The 21,002-nt window shown below is 40.6% G+C and overlaps 1 protein-coding gene across 1 annotated transcript in view; it reads right to left on the bottom strand.

Moving 5' to 3' along the window:
• Positions 1 to 21,002, bottom strand: part of clcn2c (chloride channel 2c) — a 141,275-nt gene that overhangs the window by 16,132 nt on the left and 104,141 nt on the right. Inside the window, 6 exon segments of the mRNA XM_063907260.1 lie at positions 9,350 to 9,382; positions 12,130 to 12,204; positions 12,848 to 12,918; positions 14,860 to 14,971; positions 15,818 to 16,008; positions 17,145 to 17,278. Coding sequence (XP_063763330.1) covers positions 9,350 to 9,382; positions 12,130 to 12,204; positions 12,848 to 12,918; positions 14,860 to 14,971; positions 15,818 to 16,008; positions 17,145 to 17,278 — 616 coding nt within the window.

Raw genomic sequence — 21,002 nt, 5'->3', positions numbered from 1 at the left:
TTAGCGTCTATTGCTAAATATACAGGATTTAAGTCATTTTATTTTCAACTATCGGAGGTTGTCCCTGATTCAAAGCAACACTGTGCTTTACAGAGACGCTCTGAGAGTGTGTGAAGTTGTTTCCAAAAGGTCCATGTGTGTGTGACTGTGAAATACATTCTCTAAGTGTTTAGTCACGTGCTCAAGTACAGGTATTTACCTTCTCAGGATTTAAGAAACCATGTGCGTGTGAACATGTGTCTGTGTGTGCATTAGATAAAAGGCTTCATGGTGTGTGTGTGTGTCTGTGTGTGCATTAGATAAAGGGAGTCATGGTGTGTGTGTGACCCAGGGGCTGATGGGAGCCCTGAGCTCATTTATCCTCATCGCCATGGTGAACGACCTGTTGGTAACCCTAGCAACTGTTGCCGTGGGCTATAAAAAAAAAGGTGCCTTACTGTAGCATGATGCAAGCTGCAGCCGGTGAGAGGAGACACACGCACACACACCTCCAGCACTTATCTCTGCTGTCTCACTTATCATCTGCTTGTCACAAGGGCGATCTGAATGTCGCCATTGGTGTTGATGGGGGAAAATGTAAACTAAAGTCTAATGGAGAGATCAAATCGCTTTGGTCGGTGTGTGTGTGTGTGTGTGTGTGTGTGTGTGTGTGTGTTTGCAGAGAAGGTGCGTTCTTGAGAGACAGAGAGGTTGGACTGTGCATGCTAAATAGGTGCTTTGAGAGAGATTAGCTGCTCTATTAAGAGAGCAAATCTCTGCTTCTGGATACAGCAGTTCGGCACAAGTGTGTGTGTGTGTGTGTGTGGGGAAGTGAGATAGCAAACTTTGTGTGAATGACTGACAGTGAAATCAGAGCAACCGTGTGGGCATATTCAAATGAGATTTGAAGACGTGTGTGTGGGTGCAGAGGCATGTGAGAGTGCTGACAAAGGCCGATGAAGCTGTATTGCTTGCTGCGCTGTTTCCATGACCAAAGATTAAAGAGGTCTGTTGCACCCCCCCCCCCCCCCTCCCCTCCCTGCAGCTATCCATCTTTCCATCAGTGGCAACCATGCAAGACCAGGTCAGCTGGGAACACACACGATCCACCACCCAAACCGCCGTATCATGAACACACACTGTAGGATTTAAGCGTATAATGAACAGAGATTTATGATTGTGGAAATCTGGATTAAGAGCTGCCTCTCGTTCCGGATATCCTTCCTTCCTTCCGCCCACGATAGAAAGAAGCGGTAGTGGTAAGGCTTTCCTTGCACTTCCAATTTTGCTGAAGGGAGGATTAGCATCTTTGTTTTCCTAATCTTGATCAACAATCTCCCTCAGATTTAAAAAGGGTCACTTTTGATTTTACGTAGTCAGGGTTTTCATATACATATTCTGCTGCCACCCTGAAACAATGAATTGAAAAGGAAGTAGGATAACGTCTTTCAACGCCTTCACACATGCTGACCACAGCAGGAGTCTCAGATAAACAACAACAAAAAGTACATTACCAAAGTCTGAGAGGCCGACGGTAATCTAAAGAAATCCTGTGTGTTTCTTTGCATTTCTTCAGGCTTCGTCAGTTTTTTGAAATACTTTTATTTCGGCTGCAAACAGGAATTTAAAACAGAGTCTAAAAAACTAAATATGTGGAGCCTAGGACCTGTTGGCTCAGGATTATCCAACAAAGTCATTGCGGAGACAGTTCTTTGTTAACCAAACTTGAGGCTTGTGGGGCTGTCATTAGTTTAGCAGATATTTGGTGATAAACTTACATTCTGGACAACTTTTCTGACCCTGATATGTATGGCATATATGAAAGGCCAGGTCAGATTTTTAAGAATTGATCCACTGGGGATCATGAATGTCTGTTGATTACAATTAAGTAAAAGCTACCTCTTCACAAAAGTAATTGGGATACATTGGCTGAGAACTATGAATATCTGAGCTTATTTTAGTACCAAAACATAAAGTTTGAGATTCACCTAAGTCAATATAATTTACCCTGTAGGAAACATGAATACGTGAAGCAAAACTCCTGACAATCCACGTGAAAGCTACTAAGATATTCTACTTAAATCCACACACCTCTTGAGGGAAGTCACAAGAATACCAACCTCAGGAGGATTCCTCCTCTGAGGACCATCAATAACTGTGGCATGGTTAACAAGTATTGAATCCCGTTAGAGATCTTGTTCCTTAAAAGACAAAATACTTTCTATTCTTTGGGGACCACGACAGCTCATATTGGTTGGTGAAAAATAGCATTTTCAACTCACATTATAGACAAAACACATGTTAATTCCTCCTGTGGCACCTATAAAATGTCCCTAAATAGAACAGATTATCCGGAACAAGGAGTTTTAGTGATTCGTTATTATTGGTGCGGCTCTTGTGCTGCAGTTTCTCTCGGATAAAGTCCACATCTACCTCTTTTCTATCCTCTGAATAGCTCTTTCATTTGGTGCAATGATGCCTAAAGACTCTATCAGATGTATCCCTCATGCTTATGCTGGATGTAGTGGCGTCTGTTGTTTAAATCTGCAGCCTGCACCACACTAAATGGTGCAATAGGGACCCATTGCAGCAATAATTACTGATCACTTGTGTGCAGAGAACTAACTGCTGATGCTCAGTTTCCTTATTGCTTTCAAGTTCTATTTCTGTGTATCTGATTAGACTCTAATGCAATTGTAAAATAATATCCGTAATGACTTTGTGCCAACTACAGTGGTGTGAACGATAACGTTGGGGCTGTGAAACAGTCTTAACAGCCTCGGGAAAAGTTGTAAAAATGGTGGGTAGTTAATGTTAACGATCAATCGCACTGTGGTAGTAAAAGCCTTCGAGGCTTGTGGCAACGCTTTGTTTGGATAGTCGATTAAAACATGTATATTACAACATATACCGTTCTGTATTCTACATATGGAGGGGGAGACTGAAGGAGCAAGATTTGGGGTCCATGTGTTCCTATGTTTCTTGTGTAACCTGGCTGCACTCACCTGGGGTTTTGTATGGACAGAGAGGGGGGGGGAGTCTGTAGGCCAAACTTTCTGCTGACCGCAATCGATGCTGAAATCCTGCAATATCCTTAACCATCAGTGATTAAATGCACTTGGATATATTGTATTTTTAATGGTTTGTCCTACGACAAATGGTCAAACGAATGGAAGGAATGGAGACTGGCTATAGCCGCAACAGAAGCATCTTGGACTTTATGCAAGATATAGGATGCCATTTCTTGCTCATGCATCTTTAGTCCATAGGGACTTGGCCTGGGAACTGGAAGGTAGGACCCGAAAGACCAGGTCCTACTGTGGTGTCCCTGAGCAAGGCACCGTTCCCTACACTGCTCCCCGGGCGCCGTACATATGGCAGCCCACTGCTCCTAACACTAGGATGGGTCAAATGCAGAATGTAAAGTTTCCCCTCTGTGGGACCATTAAGGGTTCCTCCTTCTTCTTCTTACACTACTGTACAATAAAGCTAGCTCTGCTTTTTGGGAAACACACACCTAATGTGGGCAGACCTGAGTAAAAAACACCTGAAGTTCTTTAAATATTCTAAATCCACCGTGCTTCATTTGTCCCCCTGGCAGAATCTGATGGATCAGCAAACCAATTCACCAAACAAATTACTGCGAGTACATCACACTCATCTTCAGCAGATAATTTCACTCTCTCTTTGGGATGATTCAGGAAATGAAAACGTTATCCCGTCCTCTGAATATTGTCTCTATCAGGTACCTGAAGGACGCTTTTAATGGAGTCAAGCAGTCTTTGTTAGAACTACTGTGGAAGTGGAAGCACTTGAACCTAACGATTGGAGTATTTCAATCTTTCAAAATCCCATTTTCTGGGTAAAACCTCTTCAACTTTAGAGAGGAGGCCTTTCATAGGTAGATGGAGATCTTCATACTTTATATTCTGTACTAGCCAACAAGTAAAAACCCTATAGTACACCTCCTATTAACACAGACCTCTTAAAGAGTGGTCATACTTGTATTTAATTTGGCTGTTTTTGTGGGACTTCAGTCATAAGTCTTCAGAGTTATTTTAAAGTGTTACACAATATGAAACAGCATTCGAATCCACTGTTGGGTCAGACGTGGCAAAGATATCCTATGATCTCTTTAACAATTCACTTTAAATGGGTTAAGACCTACCTAGCATACACTAAGGTAGGACTAGGTTACAATAATAGTAATAACTGATTGTGGGGACGTCTGCTTCAAAAAGGGTAACTTTTACTTTCTTGAGTAAATCAAAACATCAGCTCTATGCCGACGACACTCATATATACATTCAAGCTTTGTTTTGAACTATGGAAAGACACACTTCCCTTCCTTAGAAACTGCACATTAGTCATGTATAATGGACTGTCCCTAAATGTATGCAGCTGGAAGCCTGCAACAATGAAATGTGTGTAATTGTCCCCGGCAGACGAGGCTACAGATGCCAGAGCGACTTAGCTCGTTATCTCCCGGCATCAACGAGCACTGAGAGATTCTGCAGTTTCATCATACTGCAAAGCATAAATGTCAAAAAGTGGATCTACTGTGCAGCAAAGATTGAAATCATTCCTTTCAATCTGCTGATCTCTCACTAAACGTCTATATCCCTGATTGCTGTAAATAGTACTGTAAATCCCATAACATTTACACTCATACACCGTCGGCTTTTAGACTCAATGTACAGTTTAGTATCTGGCCCTACGAAATAATTTTAGAGTATTTTAAATCTAATTCCTATCAGTGTGACATATAGTCAATCATATTCAAACACTTACACGTATTCCGACGTTAGACTGACCTTCTCGTTCAGGTTGTATTTGGCGCCTTACTGTGACATGCTTACATGCTTTAATGAGCAAAAAAGGTCTTTATTTTTTTCACAACTCCCTCTGGAGAGAGGGATTAAACCTTTGCAGAACATTGACATGCACTAAAACCTATAGAACAGACTTCAGGAGAGAGGAGTACTTTTTAAATGTTTATATTCTAATTACTGCAACTTACTTAAACCATCCATCTTTTGCACGTTTAGTGTTGAACATATTGTATCTGCAGAGCCTTTCACTGACGGATCTCAGAGTAGTTATCGTGCATGAGGACAGACAAAGCCTTTGAATCATTTGAATGTGATTCCTCTGCTCAGCAGGTGAGGCAGAGGCAGTGGAGTGTGAAAAGCCACTTAGAATTGAATTCAGGTAGAGAAGCTGAGAACTTATTTCACCACCCCCCCCCCCCACACACACGCACACACACCTCGACCGACACTTATGTGAAACTTTGTTGGCTTGCCTGCGAGTGTGCATGTATTGGGAAAGAAAGAAAAGTCCCCGAAAACTGAAAGAAATAAAGAGGGGGAAGGCGAGGTGCCAAAAAAACAAAACTGGAGTCCATCATAAATAAAGCATCGATGCATTACACAAGACGCCAGAGTGGGGGAAAAATAATGAGAAAAACAGCGAGGAGAGACCGAGAGGCGCGATGGCATCATTTCTCTGCAACGGACTACTGATGTCATTTACCCTGCATCAATATTTCACAGCCGAGATGGAAGGAGGGAGGAGTGGGAGAGGGGAGGGGGAGGCATATGACAAAGACACAAGAAAGGATTTGGACCAGGAGTGTGAAGCAGAGATAAAACCAAGAACCAGAAACAAAGAATAAATACGGTGAGTACGGAGCGGAGAAAAGGGGGGAGTGATAGCTTAATTCCTCTTTCCCTGCGGGGGTGAAGTGAGAAGAAAATGTTACAAATACTCCATAAAAGAATCTTCGTTTGAGGATTCAGTGAAGACGGAAGATATAAAACTGTGTTTCAATGAAAAAATGTGTTTAGTTTTGTGACATTGGTTACATTTTTTGATAAAGTCAAGAAGAAAAATATCAAATAAAGTAGAATTAAAAAAATATAACAATAAGAAATTCAAGTTTGCAATGAAAAGACTAAACAAAATAAAAAGATAAATAAAGATAATATCAAATAAATAAAGATAATATCAAATAAATAAATAAAGATAATATCAAATAAATAAAGATAATATCAAATAAATAAATAAAGATAATATCAAATAAATAAAGATAATATCAAATAAATAAATATAATATCAAATAAATAAATAAAGATAATATCAAATAAATAAAGATAATATCAAATAAATAAATAAAGATAATATCAAATCAATAAATAAAGATAATATCAAATAAATAAATAAAGATAATATCAAATAAATAAAGATAATATCAAATAAATAAATATAATATCAAATAAATAAATAAAGATAATATCAAATAAATAAAGATAATATCAAATAAATAAAGATAATATCAAATAAATAAATAAAGATAATATCAAATCAAATACATTTAAATAAATGAAATACAAATAGTTAATGTGTAAAATCGTGAGAAATGTAAGTAAAAATGTGCAATTAAAGATAAAATAAAATACAAACAGTTGAATAAAACTAGGAAGTCAAAGTGAAAATGGGCAGGAAGCATTTTTCAAATTATGAAAACAACTTTATGAAGTTAATGTGAACGTATAACATAAATATATATTTCCACATGCACTTATGAACTGATGAATATTAAACATACCTCCTGATGACAGGGTGCAGTGTACATGCACTCTCCCATTGCTATAGGGGTTTATTAATAATTAGCACACTGCAAAGCAATAATGACTAACATGCTTCTAGACCCACTTAACACATCTGAAAAGAACATCTCGGCGCCACTAATGCACCATCTGTCTCCGCGCCGCACAGTGTGCTCCTCCTGGGTTCACTTAACAAATCACTGGACTTTATTAGATTACAACCAGCAGTGGTAGATGAGGGCCCTTTGAACCTTGGTGTCCCATAATTAAAGATAATCCCTCTCAAATGCAAAGGCAAGGCTTAAAGGCGGAGGAAATAAAGAGGTTTGTATTGTGTTTGATCATCATTGTTTGAACACTCAGAAAGAATACGTTTGGCAGGGGATAAAGTGCTGGAAGGAGACCCTATACACTTGTTTCAGGGGTAGATCTATTCCTTGCATGCTTCATAAATACATATATATATAATATGAAGTATGACTTCAATAAACGCGGTACACACATTACCGCAGTATTTTCACGTGTCTAAAACCACATATCAAGTTCCTTTTAATCACAAATCAAAAGAAAACCAGGCAAGGGAACATACTGTAATTACTTGGACAAATATTTCCTCTGCATTTGGACATGGACATGATTTCATATTGAGGTGATGGGTCCAAACTGCAGTAGAACAAGCCACCAACCACCGTAACATTTCAATATTTCCTTTTTAAACTGCATTTTATTTGTTATATTATAAAATATGTCATGTCATATTTTATTTGTTCTATAATGGAACAACTGTCACAAAAACAACGTAACACTCGCGCTCCTATTGGCTAGCGCTCCAACAAGTTGCGTGATATAGGCTAAGGCGGCGGGACATCTCTAGGCGGTTGACCAATCACAACAGAGCTAACCAATCAGCGCAGACTGGGCTCTGGTTTCAGACAGAGGGTGAAAAGAGGAGCTGCAGCACAGGCAGTATGAGAAAAATAAAGAGCTTTGTGAACATTAAAGCGTGGAGACATGTCCCAGGAGAGACACTAAAGCATGGAGACATGTCCCAGGAGAGACACTACATAAAACTCTACATCGCTCAACAAAAACAATGGATACTATCACACTGACTCAGAGTTAATCGGCTCTGTTGGTTCTCTTTGTTATCCCCACATGTACTCTAGCTAACAACTAAAAGGCTCAATTATTTCCCAGGAATAATGCAGCATGCTGTGGTGAATCCATAACGAGATACTTCACCCCTTTTGAATTTCAACACGGTGGAAACGGTAGCAGCTCTTGAAAGTTTTATTTGAGATTCTGACCTTTAACGGAGCACCCTACCTGGGATAATAAATATGATTGTTAGCTGACTTGAGTGCAAACTGTGCAGTGTTATTGCAACAGTCAGATTCTGGTAATGTGTGGAAAACTAGGATCGTTTCGTGATTCATCGTTTTCATTAACACGTTTGAAGAAATGTGTTTGGTCATACAGCTGCTGCCTCACATCGCAGCGCTGTAATGGTGTGAAATACACGCTGGAGGGTTCACTCTTTACTCCACCCAATGAAAAAACACTCATCTAATTATTTACTTTTCGATTACTTCCTCAAGGCACGTCTGAGTCCTGCTGTAGGTGTGCATCAGAGGAGTGTGTGAGGAACCAAAGGGATTCATTTAAAGGGTATTTTGGGGGTATTTCCTGGCTGGGAATGGGAAAATCTTGTAATTTCTTCCTTACTCCTCAGCAAAGATCCAGCCTTAAAAGTCATTCATCAGCTGCACAGAACGGGTTTACACACAAGCCTCGGAGCGACGGATGAAGGATGGTCTGACAGCGCTCTGTGTGCTTGTGAATGATTGAAAATGTGTACAGACTTCAATAATTATCCCTGACGTGTGAAACTAATGGGGCTCCTTAAGTGCCTCAAGGATAAATCATTAATAGTGCTAATAGAGTTACACTGACACCAACATGTCTGCAAGAAGAGAGAATGGTGTGTCCTTCATTTACGTTTACATTAAAAGGATGTTAGGGAGGAGAATATGAGCATACTGTACGTCAGGCTCGCACTTTATTCTTTTTCTTTGGCTGAGATTATTAAAGGTCACTAATTGCATTGCATTTGACAGTAACCGTTGGAGTGCATCATCTTTGTATAAAAGACGCCTACATTGCCCTCTGTTTGGATGTGTTCAGATTGAATGCAAACCTAGTTTAGATGGTGTGCACGCGTAATGCAATGGGATGCAGAATCAATAGAAATGCAGGGCAGTTTCGGGGAAGCTAGTCAAACACTATAGATAATAATGCTCCAAGCATCTCTTCATTTTAAGAAGCTAGATTACAGCAACACTGCATTTTAAAGTAGGCCCTATTATGCTTTTGGGGGTTTTAGTGCATGTAAATGGTCTGAAAAGGCTAAAATCCTCTGTGTTCCAGAGGTAGTTTCGCCCCCACACACCCCTATGCAACACTTGCGCTTCTATTGGCTGGCGCTCCAACACATGTTACGTGATAGGCTAAATCTCATGTTGTTGACAAATCACAACAAATCCAGCCAGCTAACCAATCAGAGCAGACTGGGCTCTGGTTTCAGGAAAGAGGTGCTGCAGCACAGGCAGTATGAGAAAAATAAAGAGCTTTCTGAACATTAAAGCATGGAGACATGTCCCAGGAGAGACACTACATACACAAGCTACAGGACAATATCTGGTCCCGTGAAACTGGACTGAAACAGAAATGCTCGTTAGAAATGTGGATAACATGCTCACCGGAAAGTAGCTCTTTAAGATCTGCGGTGGCTCCTAGTAAACGGGATGACATCATATTTGACGGGTAGAAAATACAATGATTTGCCATTTTAATTTGAGATTTCGAGATCACGAATGAATCATTGATTGATTGACGCACAAAGATCAAAATGTGGGAATACGTTGAAATTACGGTTAGGGGGGGATTGGCCAATTATAGGCTTTATGCATTTTCCCCGTGTTATCAACATTTTGTTGTTCTAGTTTAAGGGTCTCTCCTCAAAGAGTGAGTGAATGCTTACATCTAACCCTCTGAAAAAATGGTGCTGGTTAACGCACAAAGATCAAAGTGTGGGAATGTGTCCAATTAAGGGTCAGGTTGATTGGATAATTATGGCTACTGGCTAAATCCATATTTCCAGTGTTGTATTGCCTTTTATTCTTCTAGTGTAAGGGTCAGGGTTAGACCCCCAAAGAGCTCTCTGCAAAAAGGGATACTTTGGACTAAACCAGACTTTGTGTTTGATGGAATAGTTGAAAGTTGGTAGGGGGCACAGTGCTGCTCACAAACTGGCTCAAATGTATCTGATATTGCCATTTGTTGGGCGGACGATTTGGAAATACAACATATCGCCCAACATACATCTCTATGTATGATTATCTAAAGCTCAATAGTGTTTGATTTAAAAACAAAAGGATAGAAAAAGTGTGGGAATGTGTCCAAATATGGGACGGAATAATTGGATAATTATGGCTACTGGCTAAATCCATATTTCCAGTGTTGTATTGCCTTTTATTCCTCTAGTTTAAGGGTCAGGGTTAGACCCCCACAGAGCAAGTACAAGCTCTCTGAAAAAAGGGTTTATTTGGACTAAACCAGAGTTGGTGTTTGATGGAAAGTGGAAAGATGGTAGGGGGCACAGTGCCACACAAACCGGCGTGAATGTATTGGCTGCTGATGTCTGATAACGCTGGTTGTGTTTGAATTGTACAATCATTTTTCTCAATTTATAAATCTCGTTTCACTCATTGGCGTGCACCAATTCTGTGAGGGGGGGGCGGGGATACAGACGCTTGTAATTGGACAGCCGGCTACATCCCAGTCTGAGGTGATTTTCTCCAATATCTCTCCCGGGAATTGTCATGCATCACCATTTCATCTGAGCTGCGGCTGTCATTAAAGCTCCTAATGAAGAGCTATGACACTCCTCTCCGGGTGTTTAACGCTGCATGCACAGAGGAACAGGCCCCCCCCCCCCCCCCGAATTCATGTGGAATACAATCGTTTCTTTACAACAAATGTGATGGGATTTCTGCATCACTCCAGGAACAAGGCGTGCCCTGTGAGGCCGTCACTGATTGGACACCTCGGGTGAAACAGCTGATGATGGACAACACAGCATGCTTGGTTGAACAGCCTCGTCCTTGTTGACCACATGTTCATCTTGATCCTTTTCTTCCAGATGCAAATTGCTTTCTTAATGGTATCTTTATTTTGCGATTCAAGCCTTTAACATTTAAAATGACACCATATCTCTTTCTTTTTAAATGGTTGTTTTCCTGATGTCTTAATACTAGCTTGAAAAACGATGACCTGTTGTTTAGACGTCTGTTTACTCTATCGTGGGTTTTATACAACACTAAGTTTGTGAAATAACCCGTTGAAACCCTGGCTATACTACTGTACATGCAATTGGCTAAACATAATTTAAAGCAGGGCTGTCCAAACTGCGGCCCGGGGGCTAAATGCGGCCCGTTGTCCATTTTGAATCGGCCCTCAGCAAAAGTAAAAAGTGAAACTTGTCTTATATTGTACTTATTAAATACATAGGTCAACATATATTACACAGTAGTATTCATGAGTAATAAACCCACTTTTCAATTAAAGTTGAAAACTTTTGGTAGATACAAAAGGCCCATTCATTTATTTGCAAAACACATGAAATAAACACTTCATATTTCCCCTTATAATAAGCAATCTGAGGCTTCTGCTTTAAGGAATGAGCTGCCGACACCTCTTGTAACAAATTAAATCAAACCCTTAATTTCTGACTGTTTTTCAAGCATCATTTACCTTTTGATTGATTTTAGGAACTTATAAATTAACTTACAAACACTAAATCTCACCTCTACTGAGGGGCCCAGCCCTTTGTATGTTTTTCTATATGTGGCCCTCAGTGAGAAAGGTTTGGAACACCCCTGATTTAAAGCATATGTTGGTACACTCATTTTTTATTGCAAAACAATATGTCCTCTATTGACATTGTTTTATGTTTTTTAGAAATGTCTTTAACAGAAGAGAACGATAACTGCGTTAAAGAATGGTGCCAGTCATCGTTCATAACTCTCTCCTACAGCGCCTTTTTATCCGAAAGTAGGAATATCCAAATTAAGGAATTAAAAAGGCCTACATATAATACATTTAAGGAGCAACTTAAGAAAGCAAATTGTTGGATTTGTGGATTTACAGACGTGGCATTTTAGCTGTCAGGTGATCTCTGTAACCTCAACTGACCATTAGACCAACGGAAAGACATTAAGCTGAACGGATCCTAGTCTTAGCCAATCACAAAGCAGCTAGAGACAGTGAAAGGTCAGTGTGGGGGGGGTCTGAGGTTGTTCAAGGAGGAGGCTGTTCAACAGGTTGTTGGCACGATGGTACAGACGAACAGTTCATCGGCGTTTGGGATTAGCCCCAGAAATGAAATGAAAAAGTGGGGGTGACAATTGGTTGATTGGCTGATGAACCTGTTGCCGGGCGGATTCCAGGCATTTGGGTAGCCCTGAACGGTGGCTCTTACCACTACGGATATCCGGACTCGTTTGGATGGCCTCCTGAGCTCAGGAGACACGGGGCTCTCCATGTTGTTGTTTTTCTTTTTGTTCAAGGACGACCAGACACAAGCACACAATGTTAACACGGTGTGTCTTTGCAAAAAAAACCAAAAAACACTTAGAGAGGTGCAGGAATGAGTCCTTAAACCTGGAAATGAGTCAGCAATTTACCATTCCCTTGTCTCAAAGTAACTTCAAACATTAGCCGCCTATAGCTTAGCGGTGGCAAAGGGAAGCATCATAACATTTCATTGAAATTTCTGAAAAGCAATGGAAAAATCCCATTGCTTTTTGTCAAGGGGACGAGTGTGAAGCTTATTTCCAGGTCGATCTGCAAAAATACGTCATCCCTGCACCACTCTGTACTGGGAGGAGAGAAAAACGAAACGCTACTTCTATGAAGACGGCCGTTAGCATGGTGCTGCAGGAGTCCGTTTTTTGGTTAAAAGACAAAGTAAGAAAGGTTTTATATTGAGGCGGTCTGAAATGATGCAGTGTGTGTGTGTGTTGTGTTTTTGTGTGGGAGGTACTGTACTGTGGAGTGTGAAGGACTGTATGTGAGAGATAGCATAAGACTGTGTGGGTGTGCAAAATGTGTGAACGACAGGATGTCAGGCACTGTGTGTGTGTGTGTGTGTGTGTGTGTTTGTGTTGGGTATATTCCAGGACATGGCTCTCTCTCACCTCCAGGCCTTCTGTGTCGGGACTGGCGCAGAACAGGTTCTTCAAAGCAATGCCTGAATTATCATTTTGGCCTAAAAAAGAGGAGAGAGGGAGAGCGAGAGAGAGAGCGAGAGCGAGAGCGAGAGCGAGAGAGAGAGAGAGAGAGAGAGAGATTTGAAATCAGCGAAATGATCAGACATTATCAGTCCGTCTTTGAGATACTCAAAAGAATTGTTGTCTAAAGAAGCGTCACGAATACGGCTGTATCATCTGCAAAGAAACTGACCCAATAGATGATTTTACAAGGAAATTAAGACGTTGTTTTAACTGGTCTTCACTAAAAGGCTCTACAAATGTAACCTACTGGCACTTACTGAGTACAGACATCACAGACACAAAGGAAAGAGGATTTTCTACACCGTACATCGACGTGGTAAGCTGGTTGTGTGCGTGAAATTGCGCCACCAACTTTCCTCAAATAAATGCTCGTGTTACCTCAAGTTCTCCACCCTCAAATATCTACAGTTCAACACCGTCTCAGTCCGGAGTATCGTTCATTATTAACTTGGAGAAAGGATTGTGTCAAACACGTCACAGCCTGGAGTGAAAACACAGAAACTGAACTGAGCGCCTCCTGAATGTGACTCATCCTCTCCTACGGCTCTCGGTGTCACATCGACACACTGTACCTGGCAGACTTCACACACACATACACACACATACATATATACAGTACATATGCAGCCTCTAGTGCTGTGAGAATGCCTTTAGAGGTATGCATATATCATATTCATGCTGCTGCTTTTGAGATGCTATACCAGATTATGAACTACGTTTAATTTTCATTAATTCATTAATGGTCTATCTGTTTCTTAATTTCACCGAAATGTATTAATTTGAGATATTCAAAGACGTGTAGGGTTGAGTAACAGTAAAGATAGTTAACCACTGCCTTTATTTCACATTTCCACATATTTATCTTTAATTAGAGTGGAGTTTTTATTGTATTGTACATCATTTAATTTAACGTTTTATCTGACCTTATCTTTTCTGTAATTTCTTAGTACTTACTGTGCATGCAGCATTGAGTCATTTCCAACATTTTACGTCTTATTTTTAATGTTAAGTACATTGCTTTAAGGTTTTCATTTCCAAAAGATGTGCTGTAGCTATTGTGCACACATGACAAATAAAGCTTGTGAACTTTTGAATCTTGGAGGGATTTATTTTTGCCATTTTTTAAATTAAAACAACCTCAGCCATTACGTCCTAAAATATTCTCTTTCCTAATCCAAAGAGACAGAAAGAGAATAAGACGTGTGATTTATGCGAGTTCAACCCATTCAAACCGGATCACACATCTGTGCGTTCCCATTAAGGCTGGCAAACGCGTCTGTGTCATTTTGAGCGGTGTGGTCTTTTTCGAGGCACGTGGCCAAGTACAGTATATGCACTGTGATTTGCTGAAATACTCTTGGGGTGAGTGACAGAGATGCTTAGGGATTTTTTTTAAACTCATGTGAAATGCTTCGCCCTTCATCATATCGATCCGCCCGGTTCAGACCCACAGCCGTAGGTTAGTTTCAGAGCTAACGCGATGCAGCCCGGGAGCTAACAGGAACACAAGCTATCCCAAGCTAACGTGGCTAACTGTTGGCTAGCACTATTTTTTATATAAATTATGGCCAAGCAAGTCAGTCAAGTTGAAAGCCAAAGAAGTACGCTCTCAAATGCTTTTTATCTCATGTTTTTATCTGCAGTAGAGCCTGAGAAATTAAGGTTTTAGTAGGCGTTGACACATTTTGATTTTTTTCTGAAAACCCTCAGGTTTTGAGAGGGGGTTTACACAGAAGTACTTAGACATAAAAAGGCCTTTTTTAGCAGGCGTTTAAGGCCTAAATGGGTTAAGGACTCCTTATGGATCCATTAAACCTTCCTTCATCTCTTTCCTTTTTGATTGCCTTCTGTCTAGTGTGTGTGTGTGTGTGTGTGTGTGTGTGTGTGTGTGTGTGTGTGTTTGTGTGTGTTCTTACTGGTGGGGATCTCGGCAGGGCGCTCCACCACAGAGGATCTCTTCAGTGCAGGTTTGAGGGGTTTCTGAGGGACTGTACGAGTCGGGCTTAAGGAGGACTCCTCAGTGGAGATCTACACACACACACACACACACACACACACACACACACACACACACACACACACACACACACACACACACACACACACACACACACACACACACACACACACACACACACACACACACACACACACACACACACACACACACACACACACACACACACACACACACACACACACACACACACACACACACACACACACACACACACACATACACACACACACACACACACACAGATCAGGAAACATAACTCACACATCTGATCTCAGCTGAAGAGATGAACCCCTCTTCCTGTAGTCTTTGTTTTCACAGTGATGACATTGAGGCTAATCTGAAGCAGAATCAGTTGGAAAATATCATAAAAAAGTTGAGATCTAAAAACAGTTCCTCTTTTGGCCCTGATGTAAAATTCCCCAACTTTAATGGCTTTCCATGACCTAAAAAACTCTTCACTGTGAGTCTTGAAGTTCTGGTTTCAACCAAGAAAATGTTCTGAGGATCAAATGCCTCTCTGAAGATAGCTAGAGATATATTCAGCTGTATTTCTGTGCCCAATTAAAAATTCATAAACGATCCTCACACACTGGGCTGATATTGTCTTCTAATTTAATATTCAACACGAGCTAGATGGAGTTTCTGTTGTACACTTCCCATGTTTTATTTAGTCAGTTTGTCTTGTGTAATATAATATTTAATCCGTCCCTGTTGGAGGTTTTCCCTCTCCTGTAGTGTCTTATATCGGTTTCTGTGCATGTAAATGGTCTACTAAGGCTAACATCCCTGTGTTTCTCTCACACACACCACTATATAAGTCTAAGGTTTCTCCACATCCCTCTGTGACCTCTGACCTGGAAGCGGACCTCCTGACTGGCCCGGTGGGTGCCGTCCTCGCTGCCCACGTTTGAAATGACCGACACACGTTTCTTCTCCTCGACGGCTCGCTCCCGGATGTACTCGAGACGTCTGGAGCGACCGAGCTGCATCGAGAGCAGCGCCTGCAGCTGGGCTCGCTCGATGGAGCCCAACAGGATCATGGACTCTGGGAGAGACACGGAGAAAAGAGTCAGATAATTAATTTACCCCCGAGGGAAAGTAGGTTCAGAGCTGGTTCATTTTAGAAGGAAAAAAAGTAACGCAAAGATTAAATAAAATACATTAAAGAAGTTCAAGTAAACATGCCATGACTAAAAGTATTTATACAAGGAAAAATAATTTAGAGATCAAATGACATTATATAGAATCAAACATTAACATTAGCATAAGAAGTTAAAATAAAAAGTCCAAGAAGACAAAAAAACAACAAGAATTGAATAAAAATGTTTAATTTACAAAAACAATGAAAGAAAAATGGGCAAAAAAATCAAAAATTAAACTAGAATTAAACTTTATACTTAATATTAGAAATGAATATAAGAACACGTTTAAAATGTGCAAATTGTCTTAAAAACAACAATAACTATTAAGAAAATGTGTATATAGCAATACAAACATGGTGTATTAGTATTCATGAAAGAAACCTTTTATATTATTATATGTATTTAATGTATTGCTTTCATTTGAAATGTTCACTGTTCTTTATTGTTCCCGTCCTCACCCCAAAAAATACAGTAATTATTCTTTTAAGTAATTAAGTTTTATTTGTATTGCTAGTTTTTATTTTTGCAGTGAGGTAGAGGAGGATATAAAAGGTGTGGAGCAGTTTTGTGAAAGAGACGTAAGGTGAAAAATAGGAAAGGAGATATGAGTAGGAAGAAGACTTGTTTTATGACTGAAGAGTGAACAGGCTTTGGGAGTCTCCAAACTGATGCTGCAGCTCTGCAGAAAGCTCAGCTGCGTTACATAATAACAGCCCAGGATGCAGTGAATGTGTGTGTGCGTGTGTGTGTGTGTGTTTGTGTGGATGCAGTCTTGCTTCATTTAATTGCCGTAGTGAGCGTACGTGCTGATTATGTGTTTGGTTAAATACCGCAGCTAATTGTTCCTGCAAGATTGCATAATTAAGACGGCGTGGGAATACTAAACATGCACTTCAGTGAGGTGTCGTCAGCTAGCTGTTCCCGGGGAAATCCGTCAATCAATCAATCAACCAACCAACCAATCAGGTACTCTAACGAGCCACCGAGGCCGCTGGGTTTGTTTGTGACCCGTGTCGCGTGTATGTGCCGTATGTCTCACCGACTGACTCCACCAGGGCCAGGGTCTTGAGGTGTCCCGTCAGCAGGACGTTGTGCAGGTCTCTGTAGCAGCAGTTCAGAGTGATGTACCGAACGTCCCGCACCATGATGTCCTCCACTCGAATATTATACTTCCTGAGAGGATAAAGAGAACAATAAATGCGAGCAGGAACATGAGAGGAAGTGGTTACCGAAATCAGGGATAGAGGAGAGGAAGGAGTATGGTTAAACACATACAACACTGACTTAGAAATACACATTGACATACCTTTTGGGGTTTCTCTGATGAATTATCATGCCACAAAACTCAATCTACAATTTCAGCTATGTTTACAGCTTCCAATGGTAAAGTGCAACAGATTTCAACTCAAAATGTGCAATAAACATGCTGACGTGGCACAACAGTAACAAATATTCTGCCTTTAACAAATATTTCACGTACTGTAATTTGAAATTTGAACTAGTTTTTGTGGTGATTTTTTGATCAAAGTTCTAATAATTCTGTTTTCAGTTGTGGTTTATTATCTTCTGATGCAAGTTTAATTTCCCTCTAGTGGTAAAATAAAAATAAACTGATGACTTTCCATAATAAATATTCCTCTACACCGATCTATAAGCACTCCCTCATAGACAGCCCATCCTTCCTTTAGCTGGCAATCCAATACCACCCTGCACACGTCACGCGGCTGTGAATGACCATGTGTACAGTGGAGAGAAGTGGGTGACACTGTGTGAGCAGATCCAGCGTCAGCAGAATCGAGCACTCAGCCCTCTCTCTTCCTGTCCGAGCCGCGGCCAAAAGCTGCGAACGCTCAGCAGCCGATTCGTGTTTCCGCTGCCAAGCCCCCGCGGCCGTGCCAGGGCTCGGGCTGCGGCCAAAACTCGGGATGCTTATTGTGGTGACAACTCAATACTCTGACCTCTCTTAGAATACAAAGTTGATTTGATGACCGTCCCCGCCCCCCGTCTGCACTTTGAAACAACGGGGCTGGAGCATCAGTCTGAGTGCAGCAGCAGGAAACGGCTCTAATAGTGCGATGGAGCAAGAATGAGGCATAAAAACCCCAACATGACTCAGCATTTTTACCACTTCCTGTTCCCTCATCTGGAAGTCAATGGTTTGTGGAAGGTGTTTTTGGTTAAAAGCTTGAAATAAGATCTGGTTAACGCAAGCATAACCATAGAGGATGTTCTATATATTTAATTAGACACATTAAAGGTGCATTGAAGTGTCATTTTTCTATAATTTGCATATTGAAACTAGCCAGTCTGTGGTTTTCCAGAGTCACATGGAAGCTGTTCTGGGAAAGATATCTTGCCACAAATAAAATGCCATTTATCTTTAAATTATTATAGAAAATTGTAGAAGATATAATCGAGTAGTTTCAACCGGTAAACCGACCCTTAAAAAGGGGAAATGTTACGGTATTTTTTCTTAAACTGGCTCTTTTCTGATTGGTCGATTGCTTAGAGATGTCCCGCCCCTTAGCCTGAGTGTTCCCCAGTGATGTCACTATGTCCTGGAAGTAAACAAATGAGTAAAACGGAGGTGTTCCTGGAGGGGGGCAGATTAACTCCCTGTGGATTTTAGCCTTTGCAGACCATTTACATGCACTGAAACCTACAGAACACACTACAGGAAAGGGAAACCCCCTAAAAGCAGAATAGGGCAACTTTAATGTGCTATCTAAGGACTTTATTTTTAAACTTTGGTCTCAAATGCTCCCTGATACTGTACTGAAACCTCGCCTGTCAATCAAACAGTGTTTATTAGATCATCCTCATAAAGATCGAACAGCTGTTGCTATTTTTTTTTTTTTAAGCCACAGTGACCATCATGGCTCATCATACCTCACTTTAGTTCCTTTTCCTCCATGACAAATCTACTGTGATGAGTGGGATAGAGCTTCAATCACTGCTTTAGGGTTTGATGTAAAAGAACAGAAACATATAAGTAAAAAGGACCTTTGAGAAACTCATCCCCCTTTGAGAAATCTCCCTCCTTCTGATCCATTTTAATTTGCTGGCCGATCTGTTCAATGTGTGAACTGACCAGCACTGATTTCCCTCGGGATATCAAAGGCAGATGAAGAAATCTGATTGGTTTCGTCTTTCGCCCCCCCACAGCGCTCGGCAATACATCTGATCAGTCGGAGGTATTTTGCTTTAAGCCTTAAGCGTATAGATTTGGAGCCAAGAAAAACAGACTTATAGGGTTATAAATCCAGGCTTACAGATCATCCATATTGTCCAGAGAGGAGTGGAGATGCTCGGGGCGTTGAAGTGTATTAATGTGAGTGAGTGTGTGTGTGTGTGTAGGGGGAAGTATAGAAGCCAATAAAGGCGTGTAATGATCCAGAGAAATACGTGAAATATGATAATCTCTCGTGGCTTTACTCAGACAAACAGAGACGACAACAAGCTTGGGGACTTCTATTCAAAACTGACTAAAGCCACTTAATATTGATTCTAAATTCACTCAATTCAACATATCTTGGGGGGGGGGGAGGGGGGGGTTCTGGGTTAAAATGGTCCACCGATGATATTTACGCTTATTTTGTTGGCTTTAATATTTATTTTTAAGTCCAACCATCGAGTTATCTGAATTTATGGTTTTTAAAATGAGCTCTAATTGAAAACTGAATGATACAGTAAATGTCATGGGTGTGTTTTTGGTTATTTAAAATGACCCGAGTTCGTCTATTATTATATATTTAAGATAGTTATTATCATCATTGTCACTATTAACATTGATATCATTATTATTTATTTTTATTTTCTATATTTTGTGAGCTGCTATTGCCAGTTTCTCTCAGCTGCCATTTCCTATATTTGCCTAAAATAAATAAATAAAACTCAACAATCAATTATTGGTCGTTATGAAACGCTAAGGAACACCGTGTGACAAATAGCGGAACAAACAGACACACAGAGGGATGTTATGTAATTGTTCCCACACTTTTTTTTTAAAATGCCACTCAAACACTGAAGATGAGAAGACAAGAGGCCGGTGTGAATAAAAGAGGAGACGTGGGAAAGGGTTCAGACTGTATCGAGATGCACAATTCATCTAAACGGCATCGAAATTGCAATTATGGACGAGAGCAAAATATGTGGAAATATCAGCGTTATGTCATTTGGTGGTGAAGAGAAACCCTAGTATTCTGCAGACTGATAAACATATTGTTTTGTGTTGCAGATCCTCTTAAAAAAAATACCAAAAAAGGAAGATTTACTAACATTTCAAAATAAAAGTCAAAATAAATCGCAATTTTTCCCAAATCGGGCATTCCTCACATCAAATGTGCTGTTCTGGGTCTGATTAAAAGAAGAAGCAGAAGGAGATATTCTGCACATGTGATCCGTGTGTGTGTGTGTGTGTGTGTGTGTGTGTGTGTGTGTGTGATATCTGCGAAAGCTCTACATAAATAAAAGATAAGAAATCCAATTCCCTCCATGTCTGTGTGGGTGTGTGAGCAAATGTACATGCCACCGTATGTGTGTATCGCACGGCAGGTGTTACACAAGTGTTCCTGTGTGTGTGTGTGTGTGTGTGTGTGTGTGTGTGTGAGATGGATAATTTCCAGTTTGAGTGAAAAACACATTCAGCTTGGACGGGGGCAAGGATTTCATCCCCCCGCGCCTCAGCTCTCGTATGCGGCAGTAATATTACACAAGAACACACACACACACACACACACACACACACACACACACACACACACACACACACACACACACACACACACACACACACACACACACACACACACACACACACACACACACACACACACACACACACACACACACACACACACACACACACACACACACACACACACACACACACACACAC

Source organism: Eleginops maclovinus, chromosome 18 (assembly GCF_036324505.1).
Source record: "Eleginops maclovinus isolate JMC-PN-2008 ecotype Puerto Natales chromosome 18, JC_Emac_rtc_rv5, whole genome shotgun sequence".
Classification (NCBI taxonomy): Eukaryota; Metazoa; Chordata; class Actinopteri; order Perciformes; family Eleginopidae; genus Eleginops; species Eleginops maclovinus.
This window is presented reverse-complemented; position numbering and strand designations above follow the sequence as displayed.